Source organism: Cutaneotrichosporon oleaginosum (genome assembly GCF_008065305.1).
Source record: "Cutaneotrichosporon oleaginosum strain ATCC 20508 chromosome Unknown ATCC20508_contig04, whole genome shotgun sequence".
NCBI lineage: Eukaryota > Fungi > Basidiomycota > Tremellomycetes > Trichosporonales > Trichosporonaceae > Cutaneotrichosporon > Cutaneotrichosporon oleaginosum.
The window spans coordinates 2017901-2033429 of NW_027072173.1; the positions used below are offsets into that span (position 1 = coordinate 2017901).

General features: G+C 61.8%; 10 protein-coding genes across 10 annotated transcripts; 4 read left to right on the top strand and 6 right to left on the bottom strand.

Annotated features, from left to right (window-relative positions):
- Nucleotides 1-259: 259 nt before the first annotated feature.
- Nucleotides 260-814, top strand: COLE_05225 (uncharacterized protein; the record flags this gene model as incomplete). The annotated part of the gene is made up of 1 exon (XM_065626398.1): nucleotides 260-814. One exon carries the CDS (start codon nucleotides 260-262, stop codon nucleotides 812-814), a length of 555 nt encoding a protein of 184 aa, XP_065482339.1.
- Nucleotides 815-1166: 352 nt separating this feature from the next.
- COLE_05226 (uncharacterized protein) lies at nucleotides 1167-2399 on the bottom strand (the record flags this gene model as incomplete). Its single annotated transcript, XM_065626399.1, has 1 exon — nucleotides 1167-2399. The coding sequence occupies one exon, from the start codon at nucleotides 2397-2399 to the stop codon at nucleotides 1167-1169; it is 1233 nt and encodes a 410-aa protein (XP_065482340.1).
- A 934-nt stretch (nucleotides 2400-3333) lies between these two features.
- On the top strand, nucleotides 3334-4383 carry COLE_05227 (uncharacterized protein; the record flags this gene model as incomplete). Its single annotated transcript, XM_018424456.2, has 3 exons — nucleotides 3334-3450; nucleotides 3592-3713; nucleotides 3777-4383. The coding sequence occupies 3 exons, from the start codon at nucleotides 3334-3336 to the stop codon at nucleotides 4381-4383; spliced, it is 846 nt and encodes a 281-aa protein (XP_018275487.1).
- A 436-nt stretch (nucleotides 4384-4819) lies between these two features.
- On the bottom strand, nucleotides 4820-5289 carry COLE_05228 (uncharacterized protein; the record flags this gene model as incomplete). Its single annotated transcript, XM_018419951.2, has 2 exons — nucleotides 4820-5142; nucleotides 5181-5289. 2 exons carry the CDS (start codon nucleotides 5287-5289, stop codon nucleotides 4820-4822), a joined length of 432 nt encoding a protein of 143 aa, XP_018275488.1.
- Nucleotides 5290-5798: 509 nt separating this feature from the next.
- Nucleotides 5799-7103, bottom strand: COLE_05229 (uncharacterized protein; the record flags this gene model as incomplete). Its single annotated transcript, XM_018425610.1, has 3 exons — nucleotides 5799-6617; nucleotides 6664-6788; nucleotides 6848-7103. 3 exons carry the CDS (start codon nucleotides 7101-7103, stop codon nucleotides 5799-5801), a joined length of 1200 nt encoding a protein of 399 aa, XP_018275489.1.
- Nucleotides 7104-7500: 397 nt separating this feature from the next.
- On the bottom strand, nucleotides 7501-8983 carry COLE_05230 (uncharacterized protein; the record flags this gene model as incomplete). The annotated part of the gene is made up of 3 exons (XM_018419952.2): nucleotides 7501-8255; nucleotides 8287-8580; nucleotides 8647-8983. 3 exons carry the CDS (start codon nucleotides 8981-8983, stop codon nucleotides 7501-7503), a joined length of 1386 nt encoding a protein of 461 aa, XP_018275490.1.
- Nucleotides 8984-9569: 586 nt separating this feature from the next.
- Nucleotides 9570-10751, top strand: COLE_05231 (uncharacterized protein; the record flags this gene model as incomplete). The annotated part of the gene is made up of 5 exons (XM_018419953.2): nucleotides 9570-9667; nucleotides 9704-9807; nucleotides 9853-10160; nucleotides 10211-10426; nucleotides 10500-10751. The coding sequence occupies 5 exons, from the start codon at nucleotides 9570-9572 to the stop codon at nucleotides 10749-10751; spliced, it is 978 nt and encodes a 325-aa protein (XP_018275491.1).
- Nucleotides 10752-10902: 151 nt separating this feature from the next.
- Nucleotides 10903-12367, bottom strand: COLE_05232 (uncharacterized protein; the record flags this gene model as incomplete). The annotated part of the gene is made up of 4 exons (XM_018425611.1): nucleotides 10903-11617; nucleotides 11660-11824; nucleotides 11860-12005; nucleotides 12062-12367. The coding sequence occupies 4 exons, from the start codon at nucleotides 12365-12367 to the stop codon at nucleotides 10903-10905; spliced, it is 1332 nt and encodes a 443-aa protein (XP_018275492.1).
- Nucleotides 12368-12507: 140 nt separating this feature from the next.
- COLE_05233 (uncharacterized protein) lies at nucleotides 12508-14079 on the top strand (the record flags this gene model as incomplete). The annotated part of the gene is made up of 5 exons (XM_018425039.1): nucleotides 12508-12691; nucleotides 12750-12854; nucleotides 12894-12966; nucleotides 12997-13874; nucleotides 13922-14079. 5 exons carry the CDS (start codon nucleotides 12508-12510, stop codon nucleotides 14077-14079), a joined length of 1398 nt encoding a protein of 465 aa, XP_018275493.1.
- A 624-nt stretch (nucleotides 14080-14703) lies between these two features.
- Nucleotides 14704-15078, bottom strand: COLE_05234 (uncharacterized protein; the record flags this gene model as incomplete). Its single annotated transcript, XM_018425612.1, has 4 exons — nucleotides 14704-14753; nucleotides 14864-14943; nucleotides 14975-15009; nucleotides 15055-15078. The coding sequence occupies 4 exons, from the start codon at nucleotides 15076-15078 to the stop codon at nucleotides 14704-14706; spliced, it is 189 nt and encodes a 62-aa protein (XP_018275494.1).
- Between the last annotated feature and the right edge of the window lie 451 nt (nucleotides 15079-15529).

A 15529-nucleotide genomic window follows, 5' to 3' on the forward strand; every position in this document is an offset into this window, starting at 1 on the left:
TCGCCTTGCGTACGGTAAGAATAGCCTGCTCTTGGCGGTCTGCAGATGCTTCACTCTCCTCTTGACCCATTTAAGCATTCAACAAGCCTCGTTACGATTCCAATGGCGGCGGAAGCAAAAGCGCGCGTGATCCGGTGACAGTGCCCGACGTCACCGGATCTTGGAGTCGGCCTCTTCCTGACCGGTGGGTGGCAGCCGCCGCCATCCACCGAGGCCAACAACTTGCAACTTGCAACTTGCACCTCATCCGTCTCTCACGATGCGCCCGCCTGTCCTCCGCTCCCTCTCGCTCCCGCTCCACCCCCGCCCCACGCGCCCCCTCTCCCGCCCACTCGCGCCGACGGCGCCGCGCGGCGTGGCCAACTCCGCCCCGCTCCTCTCGAAAGACAAGCCTAACCCCGATGCGCCGGTGAAAGACGAGGGGCCGGTAGACCCGGCCGCGCGCGGCGTGAACGAAATGCGGCGGCAGTGGGGCGGGCTGATCGACGGCGCGGAGGCGGACCTCGCCGACGAGGCGGCGGCCAGCCGCGGCCGCACGAAGGAGAAGGGGGAGAAGGAGAAGAAGAGCAAGATTGACGTCGACCTGACGCAACACGAGGGGCTCGAGGCCGACATCGAGCCTACGGTCGACCCCGCGGCGCGCGGCGTCAACGAAATGCGCCGGCAGTGGGGGGATCTCATTGAGAAGAAGTGTGAGTGTGGAGCATGCGGCGGGGCGCAGCTGACGCCAGAAAACTCGGGCTCGGCTTCTTGGAGTCTCGCATCGTTGGCCAGTGGGTGGTTAATGCTCGGAAGGATACATGGGCAGCAGTAGCATCGATGGACATACTTGGACACCACACCACACCACAGACACAGACTCGAGCCACTGACGTCTGTAGGGATGCTCGCACCGCTGAGCTAACTTAGCCCTGCAAAACTAACCGTTCTGCCCGTCAAATTGGGGCCTGTGTGTGGCTTCATTCTACGCAGTGCAAGTTGAGCTGAGAGGGTTTAGAAGGTTTATGAAAGGTGTGAGGGTAGAGCGGGGACACTGCGGCGCGACTGACCATGGCAGGTATACGAAACCAGCTCCCATCGCCTTCCATCTGGAGTAGGCGATCTCCAGCACACCACATGGCATTCTTTCCATCCTATCATTGAGAAGCCAGGCTCCTAAATCACAGCTACTTTTTACGGTTATAGATGTCGTTGTACGTCCTCAACGCGTCGTCAACCACATCCTTCCCGGCAAAGCGGAGGGGATCGAGCACTCTTCGTATCTCGGCGTCCTCATCCTTCTCCTCGCCCTTGCCCATGTCCTGCAGTATCATATCGGTGAGCACCCCCGCCGCGCCATAGGCATGCGTGACCCACACGCCCACGGCAGCGTACACGCCGTCCTGAACACGGCCGACGAGCGGGTATCCGTCCGACGTAACCTGGAAGAGGCTGTTGAACGCATGCGCCCTCCCCGCCTCACGGGCTTGGATGATGGCGGCGGCGGCATCCTCCGTCCCGGTCCCAGCGAGGGTGCGGCCATAGAACCGGGCAGCCGTCTGCTCCGGCAGCAGGGCCAAGGCGCGCGCGAGTGCGCCGGTGAACGCCTTGTTCCATGCACTTGCGGCCGTGCTGTGGCCTCCGATGTCTGACGTGGGCACGTGGACCGGCGCATGGTCGTAGCTGCCGATACCGTCGCGGTCGCCGTGGTCGCGCCCGTAGACTTGGACGCCGGGCCAGCGGATGATCGGGCTCGCGGTGCGCGGCCTCCGTGTCGACGAGTACGCGTACCCTTGGCCGACGACCACCGCGCCAGCCATGGGAAGGGGGAGGAGCTGCGTGCCCCAAATACCGGTGCACACGGCCACGCGTTTGGCCTTGATCACGCCTTCGGAGGTCTCTACTGCCCCCTCCTTGAACGCGAGAACGTCGGCCGCGAGCAAAGTCGCACCAGCAGACGCGGCTTGAGCCTGGTAGTGTTTGGCGAGGACCTTTGGGTCGGCAGACCCGTCGTCTGGGAAGTGCAGTCCGCCCACGCAGTCCTCTACGAACGCCGGCGCGAGGCGGCGCGCTTCGGCCTGGCTCACGAGAGTCGCCTTCATGCCCGAGGCGCGGGCGAGGGCGCCGCGCGCGCGCAGCATCTCCAGCTCGGGCTTGGTGAGGGCTACTTCGAGACAGCCCGAGTTCTCGAAGCCGCCGGGCACGGTGCTGTACGCGCGCACGGAGCGACGCGCGAGCTCGGTCAGAGGCGGGAGGCGGTTCAGCTGACCCACGAAGCCGGGGTTATGACCTGACGAGCCGCGGACGGCGAGGTCGCGGTCGAGAAGCAGGACGCGCGCGTGAGGCGCGAGGTGGGACGCGAGGGACGAGCCGACGATGCCGGCGCCGATGATCGCGATGTCATACTCTGTAGCGGTCATGGTGGGTGGGCCGAGCGTTGCGTAGAGGCTCTAGGAGGGGGAATCAGAAGTAAGGCGTTGTAGCTGGGAGTGCAGCAAGTCAGCCGTCAGTGGTTGTATCAGCCCCGCACACTTGAGCGCTGTCACGCCATGCTCTCGATGTTGGATCCCCTCCACTGCTGAGTCGATACGCTGGTAGGAGGGTATACCGGGCCAGTGGAATGATGACCAAGCCTGTGACGACGATGTGCGAAGTCAGGAGTTGACGGGATAAATCGACTCGATCTTGATTTTGATCTCGCGAGTGTTTGAAGCGACGGCTTCCGTGCTCCAGTCATGTATCAACGGAAGGGCCGGCGCGTCGCACGAACCTGCGTCTAATAGACGCGTATTACGGTGTCTCGGCCGTCATGGGGCCGTGAGGCCAAGGCATGGAGGATGGGCGGAGCCGACGGGAATTGCACGGCCACTGCCGGCGGCAACGGCGACATGTGCCGCGTGGCGTTCGGGCGTGGGCGGCGGGGAGAGGAGGGGGGAAGAGAGAAGTCCCAAGTCCGACGAGGCCGACGGGAGTGTACCTGTTCTCTGGTCAGCAGGGGGACGAGAGCCAAGACGGATGCCGATCGCATCGCGGAGATGTCATTCATGCCACACTAGCATCCTAGCGTGGCCCCAATTTTGGTTATCGTCACGACATCACCTCACGCTCTCTCCATCACTCTCTCTCTCTCTCTCAGTTTCACCTCTGCGCATCACATCGACACTCGTTTCGCATCAGCGCATCGCCGCTTCCATTGTCCACCATTGTTGTCTTGCCCACGGGCCATCAGCCAAGCCCATCTCGCGCCATCACCGCCTCCACGGCGCAAGATAAGCACACGCTTGTCACATCACCAAACCCTCCGCCGCACGCGACAATACAAGCGTCACTCATCACCACGCCCCTCCCCTCGCCATGCTCTCTCTCCTCTCCCTACCTCTCCTCGCGGCCGCTGCGCATGCATCAGCGCTCTTCCCACGAGACTACTCCGGGTTCAAGGACCCAAATGCTCTCGGTGGTTCGATGCTGACGGTGAGTGAGCCTGCTCTCGGTCTCTTTGGCGCAGTGCGACGGAGTTGTCGGCACCGCACACTTGGCAGACGTGCGGTTGTATGTCGCAGTGCATGCGCGCATGCATGCAGCCTTTTTGCATCCTCAACGCGCTGACACCAGGTCGTCAACAACACCTACCCACCAGGGTTGGGCGAGCCCCTCAATGTCATCATCTCGACCGAGAGTGATCCAGCCGTCCTCAAGGACAGCTTGTACGACGGTGGCTTCCAGAACTACATGCTGTGAGTCGCTGCCTTATCCTGCGCCTGCGGCTTGCCTCATCGGCCTTCCAAGACTAACAACAGCTCAGTGTATCTCTCGACGCAATGTCTCGGCGCTCAATTCAGCGCGGTCCAAGAGGCCAACTTGGACGGCCGCACCAACGTCTCCGAGATCCAGACGCTGCGGTACAACTACGGCGACCCATACATCGGCTCATGTCGCGAAACGTTCGAAGGCGGGCAGCACCTGCGCTACTGGACCCAAAACAGCACGGGTGCCATCTTCATGGCTGTGTCGGTGGAGATGGAGCTGGCGAAGGGCCACGACATCATCCGCAACGGCTACAACGCCGGCCGTGACTTCCTCGTCGGCAACCTCACCAACCTCACCGAGCCGCTCAACGGGCGCAATCTCACCAACACGAGCACCTTCGCCGGCAGCACCAGATACCGCAACTACACGTACCACACCGACGTGCGGTACGTCAGCGGCCTGTTGCAGAACTCGAGCGAGGACATCAACCACTACATCACCGTCGAGGACGATGGGCTGCCCGCCATCGACGGGCTGGTCGCCGTCCTCACTGTCACCATCACCGACCGACCTGAGGGCACGATGAGCGCCGCGCAGCGCACTGTCGCGAGTGCTGCACTCGCTGCCGCGGCGCTGGCCGTTGCGGTTCTCTTGTAGGCGATAGATTAGAGTATCAACTGACGAACACTGTATCATATATGATTAGACTACATAGAGTATGCTGTGCGATGTGATGTCCTCCATGGGGGACAGCGGACTGAGCTAGAGGTAAAGCGTGAAGACGGAGGGGATGAGGAGACTTGCCTAGGGTGGATTGGGCTTTTTGCGGAAGGGGAGCACGGTCAAAGGGAAATGAAGAAGTCCACTTAGTCCTGTCGCCTCGTGCCAAGTGACTGGACCAGTACTCCCTTCCTTGTACAGACAAGCGAGCTCAGGCTACCCTTGCCTCTCGACATTCGACGAGGGCTGATGAGGGGTGTTGAACTGTAGCACCCACGCGCCCCAGCCCCGAGCCTGCTGCCAGCGCCCTTCAGTGACCGATGCAGGAGTATAACATCCACTGTCCGTCCCAGTCACTACACAAGTACTCATCCTACACCGGGTGGGCCTTGCCGTTCTCGCCGCGCGCGACCTCGTTCTGCTTTCCGTACCAGTGGCGGGCCTTGTTCTCCGCCGCCGTCGCAGTAGCTCCCGCGAGCACGCGCGCCTGCCGCATGAGCTTCATGTTGTTATTCAGCTCGTGGAGGTGCGCGGCGTCGTCCTTGCGATCGAGCGTCTTGGCGACGACGACGGCGTTCGCGTGCGCGTTCACACTCGCCGCCAAAGCGGAAACCGCGTGCATCGCGAGTGTGGCGTTCGCGAGTGCCATCGACTCCTCCGTATTCGCGGGAAGGTCGCAGGTGCTGTGAGAGCTGCCTGCATCTGTGTCAGCTGCTCTCGTCTATTGGTCTCACAGCTGCCGCTGCCGCTGACATCACTGTCGGGATTCGACGTCTCGTGCTGCTCCCATTCACGCGCGAGCGCGGCCAGGGCGAGGTTGGCAAGACGCACCGATGGCAACATTAGCGCGGTCTCCTGGCAGTCTCACCACACGGAAATCAAGATCCTGGGACGGATCACCGGGGTCACCTATGTGGGCGCCACGTTCGGCAGGGGACTCGCCTTTGCGTCGGATCGCCGTGACAACTCGGTTGGCTGCGGCGCGAAGACGCGCGCCCGGGCTGGTAGAGCCCGCTTCACCCTCTGGAGCTCGCATCTTGCGGCTCGAGGTTTATAAATGAAGAAGGTGTGCGCAAATGGGAGGTGGAGATGGCGAGAGGGCGTTGGAAGAGGGGGTGGGTGCGCAACAACGTCAAAGAGTACGTGTGAGAGGGACGAGGGGCAGGTCACGGAGGTAGGGACGAGAGAGTGAGAGAGTGTAGAAAAGGGTCAGAAAAGGACAGTGAGGAGAGCGATAAGTATATATTGATCAGTCTGTTGCGGATCAAGTGAACGTGCATGGGCGTGCCACACCTTCCTCGCCTCGCCAGCCAGTCAGTCCGACTCGACAACAGCCATCTCCCTCGCATCCCCTATAATTTGGGTAGATTCTTCCCCTCCCAGATAGCCACAGCATCCTCCGCGCACCCCCACGAGCTCTGCCACCCCGCGCCCCCATGCCCGTAGTTGTGGATGAGGGCCACGATCTCGCCCGCCAACCTCACCTCCGCGCGCTCCAGCCGCGTCCCTCCCACCCTACTGGGACGGAAACCGACCAGGTGCTCCACCACAGTCTCCTCAAGAGCCTTCACCTTCTGGTCCTTCCGCCCCAGTTCGGCCGCCCACGCCGCCTCCAGCGTCTGCTCGCCCTGCTCCAGCGCGGGCGCGCGGGAGTGTGGCGGTTCCAGTACGGGGCAGATATCGAGAGCGCGACACAGGATGTCCTTGGCCGTCTCGGGGCGAGGATACGGGTCCCAGTCGCGCTCCTCACGCGTCCCACCGAGGATCACGTCACCCGTGCAGCGTGGGATTACGTACGTCCTCGCTCCGCCTTCGCCGCCCGCCAACGAGCCCACCTGTCGCGTATATCCTGAGCGGACCCAAGGCGCGCGGACGCGTACAACCTGCCCTCGCGTTGGGTAGACAGACTGGTCCGCAATACCGAGCAAGGAGCGCGCACCAAGACCAACACAAACAAACACGGCCGCGGGGAGCACCGCGTACAGCGAGAGGAAGGGGAGTGTCGCGAGGTCGTGCAGGCTGCCAACGTGAGCGCGGTGGATGATCCCACCGAGAGCGCGGACTCGTGCTTCCAGCCGCGCAAGGTAAAGCGCCGGAGTGATGGTCAAAGAGGTGAACGACACCATGTGGTCAGCTTTGCACGGTGCGTCCCGCGCTTCCAAGACTTTGAACTGAGCTGTCAGCCGACACATCAAGGGTGGACTACTTTGTACGCACGTCCGGATGCTCCTCGTAGATCTGCAAGTGCTTGCTGCTTCCGACCCACATCTCCGTCTGCTTGAGACCCATGAGGCCGCTCGCCTCGCCGTCTTTCCGCCACTCCTCGTACATGACGCGGAAGGCTGATGTCAGCTCCACTCCAAAGGGCTCATTCATGGGTGCGTCGGCACTCGGCACTCACTGCGTAGATCCCACCGTCGCTGCCTTTTGTCGGCATCGTCCGCGAAGCTCAAATGATGTGCGCCGGCAATGCTTGAGGCGTACCGCGCATCGAGCGCGTCAGAGGGGTGGTGGTCGGCTATGATGTGCACTTTGCGCCCCTGAGAGGAAGGAGATTCGAGAAGGCGCACCGCGGTGGTGAGTCCAATGACGCCGGCGCCGAGAATAAGGAGGGGGCGCTGCGCCGGTTCAGGAGGTGGGGAGGGAGTGGTGGGCATGGAGGGCAAGGTGGCGACGGCTCAGAGCGGTCGAGCGTGAATGAGGCAAGGATCAAACGAGCTTTTGGTTACTCCCTTATATTGCCTGCGAGACTTGGGCAAAGTTGGCGATCGAGTCGAGCAGTTGGCGAAGACAGAAGTTGTTGGCGAACGAGCAGGTGTCGCTATCTTCAATACAGGCACCGGAACCGGCTATCGCCGAGGCCACTGCCGGAGGGCAGCGATGTTGGCGACGCCATGTCGGCGAGGCGCCTCGAATTGGCGACAACGCATATATACAGAGCATGCATTGTCCCGCAACATATCGCCCTTGCCCAGAGTTATCGTCTTGTTTTACCAGCGACCCGGAAGTACGCTCTGCTCACTTCCATCGTCCTCTTTGAGTCGCTGTACGCGCCTACCACAAGCTGAGGAAGGACCCTACGCTCCACACCAGTGTGACGCATCCCACAGGCAAGATGCCCACGTATACGACCATGTCCTGCCACAGCCGACGGCCCAGACGGCGCTTCTGCAGTTGGCGCTCCTTGCGAGCAAGAAGTACGTCCGTAGCGGGGTTGTCCAGAGATACTGTGCGGATGTGCCCATTGCTGGGACTGGCGCGGGGTTCTTCGAGAGATGGAGGTGGCACGTCACGCGGGAAGATGATGGAAAGTGGAGAGCGGACATGGAACGTGATGATGAAGAAGAGAGAAGGAAGGAGCCAACCGACAGCAAGCGTTGCAATCACTCCCAGCAACTCAACCTTGTCTGCCACGATCCCGCCCAGAGCTGCGATGGCCACGACCGCGACCCACATGCCCAGCCCGACCCAGCGGCCGGCCTTGATGCTTTCGCCTCTGTCCACGTCCAGGGCCGTAAGAATACAGTCCCGGCCTCGAAGAAGCCAGCTGGTTGTGCTGCCGAGGACGAGAGCGGCCATGAGGACGCGGGCGGCGTTTGTCCAACCATCGTCGGGGGGGAGCTGGGCGAGACCGGTCGAGGCCGGTGGTAGGAGGTAGTATGGCACCAGGGCGAAGGGGAGAGAGATAAGAACAAGCGCGAGCGTGGTGGCGAAGCAAGGAATAAAAAACTGCTGTCGGCTGTTCCTTTGAAGTGTCGTGTGCACCGAAAGGCTTTGGAGGTGGGGTGTAAAGAACATAGCGAGGGAGGCTGGTATCAGCGCGGAATGGAGAATGCTCACTGAGACCAGAGCCTGCAGAGCCGGCGTTGAGACCGCGCGCGCTGAGTTCAGGCTTGTGGGCTGCCTCGTCCATAAGCTTGCGAATCTCAACGGTGCGCCCAATGGCGATAAACGCGACGATCGGAAGCAATGTGGCCAGGACATACGGCGCTCGCCTCAAGCTGCGGAAGGTTCTTGAGGGGACGAGTGCAGGGATCATGGTTACGCTGGCAGCGAGCACCCAAAACACGCGCGCCTGCAGCACGCCAGCGGGAAGGTATGTGCGCGCGAGGGGCTCGAGGAGTCCGAAGAGGGCTAGAGTTAGTGCAGTCTCAGATGTATTGGTGGCGTTTCTCGCGTTCCGTCGGACTTTGCACTCACTTCCTAGCCAGCCTACGCTTGCACCCATGGTCGCGACCATGACGAAAGCGCGCCCGACCTGCAGGCCGTATGGACCCAGTCGTTCGCCTGCACACGCAGCGAACACATCCTCGAATGTGCGAACTTTGAGGTACCAGCCGAGATATACGATGACGATGTGCGCGCATGCACTGAGGAGAGCGAGGACGCAGAGAAGGGGCACAAAAAGGGCGACGCCCGCCGGCAAGAAGTCGTGTGGGATGGCCGCGAGCGCTGGGAAGAGCGCGAGAGGATGTGCGAGGACGAGCGGCGGGATGAGCTGTATCAGAGTCTGTGCGAGCGGCGACGTACTTCCCATAAGCTGCGGTCGCCTGGTGTGTCATCCCTCCGGCGTCGGCGCACGAGAGGCTCGTCGGAGCCTGCGTCGTCCTCGATATCCCAATCGAGGTCTTCCTCGAGATCGGAGAAGGCAACTGATGCGCGAGCGGAATCCGAATCCAACAACTCGTCTTCTTCTTGTGGGTCGAGCTCGCTCCGGGGTGACTTCGGCCTGGACACGCTGGCGCTCCGCGAGTGTCCTCTCGATACGCTCAGGCCCGTACTTGAGGCTGCAGAGACGAAAGACGCAACGGAGGCGATGCTCTGCGCGAGACTGACGGATCTTGCGCGACTGGGGCCCGGCTCATCCAGCAGAGGCTCAGTCTCCGGGGTGACAGTGGGGGCGCGCGGGCGGCCGATGCCCAAAAAGGTGGCGGTGCGGGGTGTTGGGGGTGGTGATGGTGATGGCATGGCGGAGGCCAAGGAGTAAGGAGGATGGAGTGAAGGAGACGCGAGATAACCTCGTGGAATTCAACGCGTCCTCTATCCCAGTTTCACCATCCCTTCATGCCATTCATCCTCCAACCTTCCGCCCGTTCCTTAATCCACAACCAACTTACCACCTCATGTCGCAGAGGACGTTCAAACGCAACGCGCATATCGGGTACTTTAAGCGCTGCCTCAGCGTTCTCCCTCAGGCAGCTGAGGAGCATGATGTGAACCGGTATGCTCCTCCACTTGGTCAGAACGCTGACAACAGTGTGACAATCGCGTTCTTCAGCCTCGCAGGCCTCGAACTTCTCGGTGCACTCGACCGCACGGGCCGCGACGGGTGGATAGAATGGCTCTGGAATCTTCAAGAGGGTGCGTCTGGTCTTTCCTCTCTCTCCTTCGTTTCCTAACCCATAGCTGATGGCGGCTTCCGCGGCTCGCCCATCCCAGGCCCGGCTCACCTCCCTTCAACGTACACCGCGCTGTGCGCACTCGCCCTCCTCCGCGCGCCATTGGATCGACTTGACCGCCGAGGGTTGATGCGATTCCTGCGCGCATGCCAGGCGGAAGACGGGAGTTTCTCACCTTCCCCTCGCATGCCCGGGGCGTTCCAGAACGACACACGCATGAGCTACTGCGCGGCGGTGGCACGAGCTGTTGCGCTTGGGGGAGAAACAGAGGACATAGATGTGGAAAAGGCACGCGCATTCTTGACGCGGTGTAGAGTGAGTGCGCGCGAGCAAGCGGCGCGGAGGACGGACCGAGCTGACCTCAGACATGGGAAGGCGCATACGCTGCGCGTCCTGGCGTGGTTGAAGCGCAGGGTGGAACAACCTACTGCGCCGTCGCCGCGCTCAACCTGCTCGGCGGGGTGGCGGATGTAGGCGAGACGACGCGCTGGCTGGTGCAGCGCCAGCTTGGCGGGTTCCAAGGACGCCCAGGCAAGCTCGAGGACGTGTGCTACTCCTTTTGGTGTGGGGGCGCTCTGGCAGTGAGTCTCCTGGCAACGCCAAGACGCAGCGCTGGCTTCCCTTCTCTGACGCTTCCCACTGAACACTATACAGACTCTCAACCAAGCCGAGCTCGTGAACTCTCCCGCCAACACGTCCTTCATTCTCGACGCCCAGTCGCCGATAGGCGGCTTCGGCAAGGCGCCCTCTGACTTCCCCGATCCTTTCCACAGCTACCTCGCGCTCGCTGCGCTCGCACTAACTCCCGCCCGCGAAGAGCTAGGGCTCAAGGCTATCGACGCAGTATGGAACCTGCCATTCGACGTGCGGGATTACCTCATGGGTTCAGCGGGGCCGAGTCAGTAAGTGAGCAATAGGTGGTGCTCTCAAGCGACTGGAGAACCCTCTCCATTCCGCGGCGGCGTGTCAAAGATTGTTGCGCGGTGACTGCGAGGGCAGTGAGGCGCTGTCAACTTTGTCGGAAGTGGCCTAGTTACACATGGATACAATAATAACCCTACTTCTTCGCCGCGAGCGCAGCGCGCACCCCATCCCGTGCTCGGCGCGCTGCGACAGTCGTCGTACCTGCGCGCTCGACCCGCTCGCCCAACGTGGCGAGGTCGTCCCGCCGTCGACTGAGCTGTGTAGCCTCCACCTCAAGAGCCACAGCGAGTGTCTTCTGCCACCCGGCGTGCCGTTCGCATCGGCGTCCGACGGCACAGAGGCCAAGCCTAGCCGCACGCTCGAGGGCTGTCTCCTTGACTCTATCCTCCCCCTCAAGCCCTTCCTCGTCCTTGCGGGGCGGAGTCGCCTCTCTCTCACTCCCGTCCCAGGCGGCAACCTCCGCGTCGCTCCATATCAGTCTCGGGTCGTAACCACACGGCCGTGGATCCTTCTCCCCGTCCCGCTTCTTGTTTTTGCTGCGCTTTTTGGGTTCCTCAACGAGGCCCGGCGCAAAGCTCTCCCACACGCCCACCGCAGCTGCGAGTATCGCTTGCCGCCGCGCGATGATGGCGAGGGCCCGCTCGGCGTCAGCACTCTGCTTTCGCAGAGAGGAGAGGAGTGCGAGCGTCGCTGCATCCTGGGACGCCTCGAGAACAGCGCGGTCGTGGTCACCTTGCGTGATACTGGGGGCCGGGGTGGGATAGGCAGTGAGGGCGACTCCAAGGGCTTTCGCGTCCTTCTTATCCACATTGGACAGGATGGTACGGGCGTGCGCAAACGCGCAGCGACTGGAGCAGAATCTGCGTCAGCGATGTCAAGGCTGGGCTCACTTTGATGTACTTCTTGCCCCCTTGCCGCACCCTGCCTTACACATCTTGCGGTACGAGGTGCGCCGCGTTGTGTTCGCCTCGCATGCTGCGCAGATATACACGTCGAGCATGTCTACCTGCGCCTCGTCGAGCCCCACGCAAGCGGGGTGGAACCAGTTATCGCATCTGTCATTAGGAGAAAGTAGAGTTGACGGACGCACGTCTCGCAGCCGACCATTGTGCCGCCCTCAGCCGCACCACGGCAGATGCAGTACTCCCCGTCCTCGGACTGTACTTCTTCGGGCCCAGCAGAAGCCTCAGCTCCAGCTGCTGCGGCGGCCTTCGCTTCTTCCCGCTGAGCGGCTTGCTACTGTCAGCAGTATTCCGCCTTCCCTCATCCCGGTCTGCTTGATGAGGACTCACCCTCGCGCGCCTTGCACGATCTCGTTCGCGGCGCCGTTCGCGGTCCCGTTCACGATCACGGTCGGTTCGTACGCGCTTCTTCTTCTCCTTCTTCTTCTGCGCGCCGTCTGGCTCTTCGTGCCCGTTCTCGTGCTCGAGCTCGTGTGCCACGTCTTGTTCCGGTTCCAAGTCACTGTCGACCTCAGGCTCGCCTTCCGGTGCCGGTGTGGGAGTGTGATGTGGTGGTTCAGAAAGACGAACGCGCTTCGTCTCGCGACCTTCCTCGAAGTCATGACCCCATGTTTGCGGAGCCGCGGGTGAAGCCATAGCGCGCTAGTCGTGGCTAGTCGTTTGAATGGAGTGAATGATTCGAATGTGTCAAGAGTGACAAAGTTGAGTTGAGAGGCGAATGGAAGTGGAGGTCGTCCATTGTTATTGCCCATTCCGCCAGTTCGACAGCCGACATCATGGAGCCCACGCCTCTCACGGACCCACACGCCTACCTCGCGCTGTTCAAGTTCAACCGCCGCCTCGCCGAATGTCCGCGCACGGGGATGGCTGTGTCGTTCGCGGACATCGGCGACCCGGAGGGTGTGCCAGTGCTTTTCGTGCCGCCATCGGGCTGCTCGCGCTGGTTCGCCGCGCCGCAAGGTGGGTTCCGCAAGGCACTAGCGGAGCAGTGCGAACACGAGAAGAAGGCTGACTCCAGATCCGCTGGCGGCAGGACACGGCATCCGCCTCATCGTAGTGGATAGACCGGGGACAGGCGCGACGCCGATGGTGCCGCTTCCCGAGCGCATGAACACCAGCTGTCGTGATTACCTCCCAGGTTGATAGGCAGAACTGACGGTAGAACATATTGCGTCGGTTCTCGAACATCTCGACGTGAAGCCTGCCCATATGCTCGCAACGAGCGCAGGCATCTAGTGCGTTCCTCTCTGATACCGCTCATGCAGCATCGCCCTCCGCCTTCTCTCCGCATATTCAGGCATCTTTCTTACGGGTCTCACGCCGCCGCCCTCTGTGTATCTGGTATCGCCATGGTCACCGCCCTTGCCTGCCACAGATCCGCTCGCATACCGCCAACTTCTCGACTGGATCCCCAGTGGCGTCCTCACGACGCAGGACACCACCCTCCCTTTCGTGTTCAACACGATCCGCGGGGCGGAAGAGGCGTACGATGCGACATCCAAGGCTGTCGGCGGGGCAGTCACGGCCGTGAAGAGCTGGTTGGGAGCGTGGAGCCAGCCCGTAAGCCCCGCCCCCTCCACCCGGAGTCTGGAGGGGAGTGAGCGCCACAGTCTGAAGGAGAGTGAGCGGCACAGTCTGGAGGAGGCGCGCGAGGACGGCGCAGAGGCTGCCAACGAGTTGGACGAGCAGGAGGGGGACGAGGCGCCCCGCCGACGCCTTTGGGCGCCCAGCGCCAAATACGTGAGTCTCCGTTCGGCGCCGCTGACCCAGCTCACGACCGAATACCTGTACGCAGAAGACTTCCGGGGAATAGGGCAGGAGCACATGCTCTGCTTGAACCGCGGGGAAATTGACACCGGGCCGGCGTGGTTCAAAGCTGAGATTGACGCTGTTGCCGCGGCCGTGCGGCGTGAACAGCAGGGCGGGGAGGATAGCTGCGCGAAGGAGGCGAGCGGAGAGAGCGTCGAGCAGTCCGAGCCCGGCGTGGATTCTCTCAACCAGACAGATCAGCATGTGGAGGATGATGAGCAGGAGGAGCGCGAGAAGGTGGAATACGATGACAAGCCCGCCCCCAAGCTCGACCGCCTCCCAATCGACGTGTGGTGGGGCGGGTTGGATGGTATGGTCCCGCGCAACGGCCAGGGTGAGCTATGCAGCGAAGGAAGTGTATATGCGCATAACTGACATCAGAATGGCTCAACAAGACGTTCGCAGCCCACCCGCGTGAGATCGCATTCGTGTCTCACTTTGTCGAGGACGGAGATCATAGCGACCTCATCATGCGCGCGCAGGGTGTCGGAGAAGTGTACCTCTCTGTCATGGCCACGGGGCACACCACGGCGCGATGAGAAGAGACTATACACAACCTGAAGACTGTAAAGCACACGATCTGTAGCACACATGGACAGGGTGTTTATACACCAGTGACACGAGCGAGATAGAGGTGTAGGAGGTTGATGACGGACAGTGAGGACTCGGGACTGGAGATGGACATTCCTCTTCCCCTCATTCGCTGACGACATCTGGCACCTGCCGCAATGTCCTGTCCTCCGCGCCTCCCCATGTCGCTCGGCAACCCTCATGGCCCGAGCACGTCGCGCGCCCCACCCGCGCCTTGCCTCTGATGGAGCAAGCGTGTGGTTCCCGACTTCCACACCCGATAATATTGGCGAATGGTTAGGCCTGAGGAATGATGAAAGCCCGACACCGGGCATCACACCCGGACCATCTTCGATCCCAGCTCCGCACAGATCCCCTCTCCTCCGCACCTCCGTGGGTGGCGGCGACGCGACGACTGCAGCAGCAGCCAGTCAGCACCCGTGTGCTCTCGTGCCGCTGTGCAGTGCGGCACAGTGCCCCCTCCTCCCATCTTCGTGCCTCGACTCGGCACCCTCACACCACCACGCCTGGCCTCTCGATCCGATCCACCTGCGACATTGTGCATGCTAATTCGATTGGGTCGATTTCGTGCTTTACGCCCGCTCGGCCTCAAGCTTGGCGTAGAAGTTGTCGCGCTTCTTCACTGTCTGTCAGCGAAGCTTCGGGGACCTGTGCCTCCATCCTCTCGCACATCGTCGTCTGCACCACGGGCACCGTCCCTTCCCCTCTTCTGCTTCCTTCCCTCGCTCTCACTCTCGCGCTGGATGTACGCACTCATAGGGATGTGGACCTGGTACCAGAACCAGTAGCCACCGATGGTGCCAGAGGTAAGGCTGGGGTCAGCAGAGCCGGACAAATGCGCACGAGATGGCGATGTCCTTGTACAGGCGGCGCGCGAACTGGGCTGTCAGCTTGTGCTCGAGTAGACCAGCGGGTGTGCTCACCATGCCCTTGATGGGAGCGACCATTGTTGATGAGTGGGGATTGGGTGGTGAGGAAGAGGTAAGAGTCGACGAGAGACGAGTGGCAGGTGGTTGAAGACGTGCTTTCTGGTTGGACCCCGACGATGGTTCACCGGAGCAGGTAGGACCCCTTTGCCTCCGCCCGCTCCCACCACCAAATCTCATTGTTCTCAGGTTAGGCGCGCCTAAACCCTCTGGATGTCCTCAATAACGCAAAGTTCGCGTGGCTCCACGTGTGCTCTGATAGGCGTGCAATGAGGTCTCTGTGCATGCTCGGCAAATATGGCCAACCGAGGGCAGAAGGACGGGATTCGGCTGTTCAGAGTCTTGTCGGCCGGTGCGATTTCCTCTGCCAGGCCACGCCTTCCCTCCCCCCACCGCACGTCGGCCATGCATGGCAGGTCCCCATCCCGGATCTTGACGAGAATGCACCCCTTCGCCTATATCTCTTGATCTT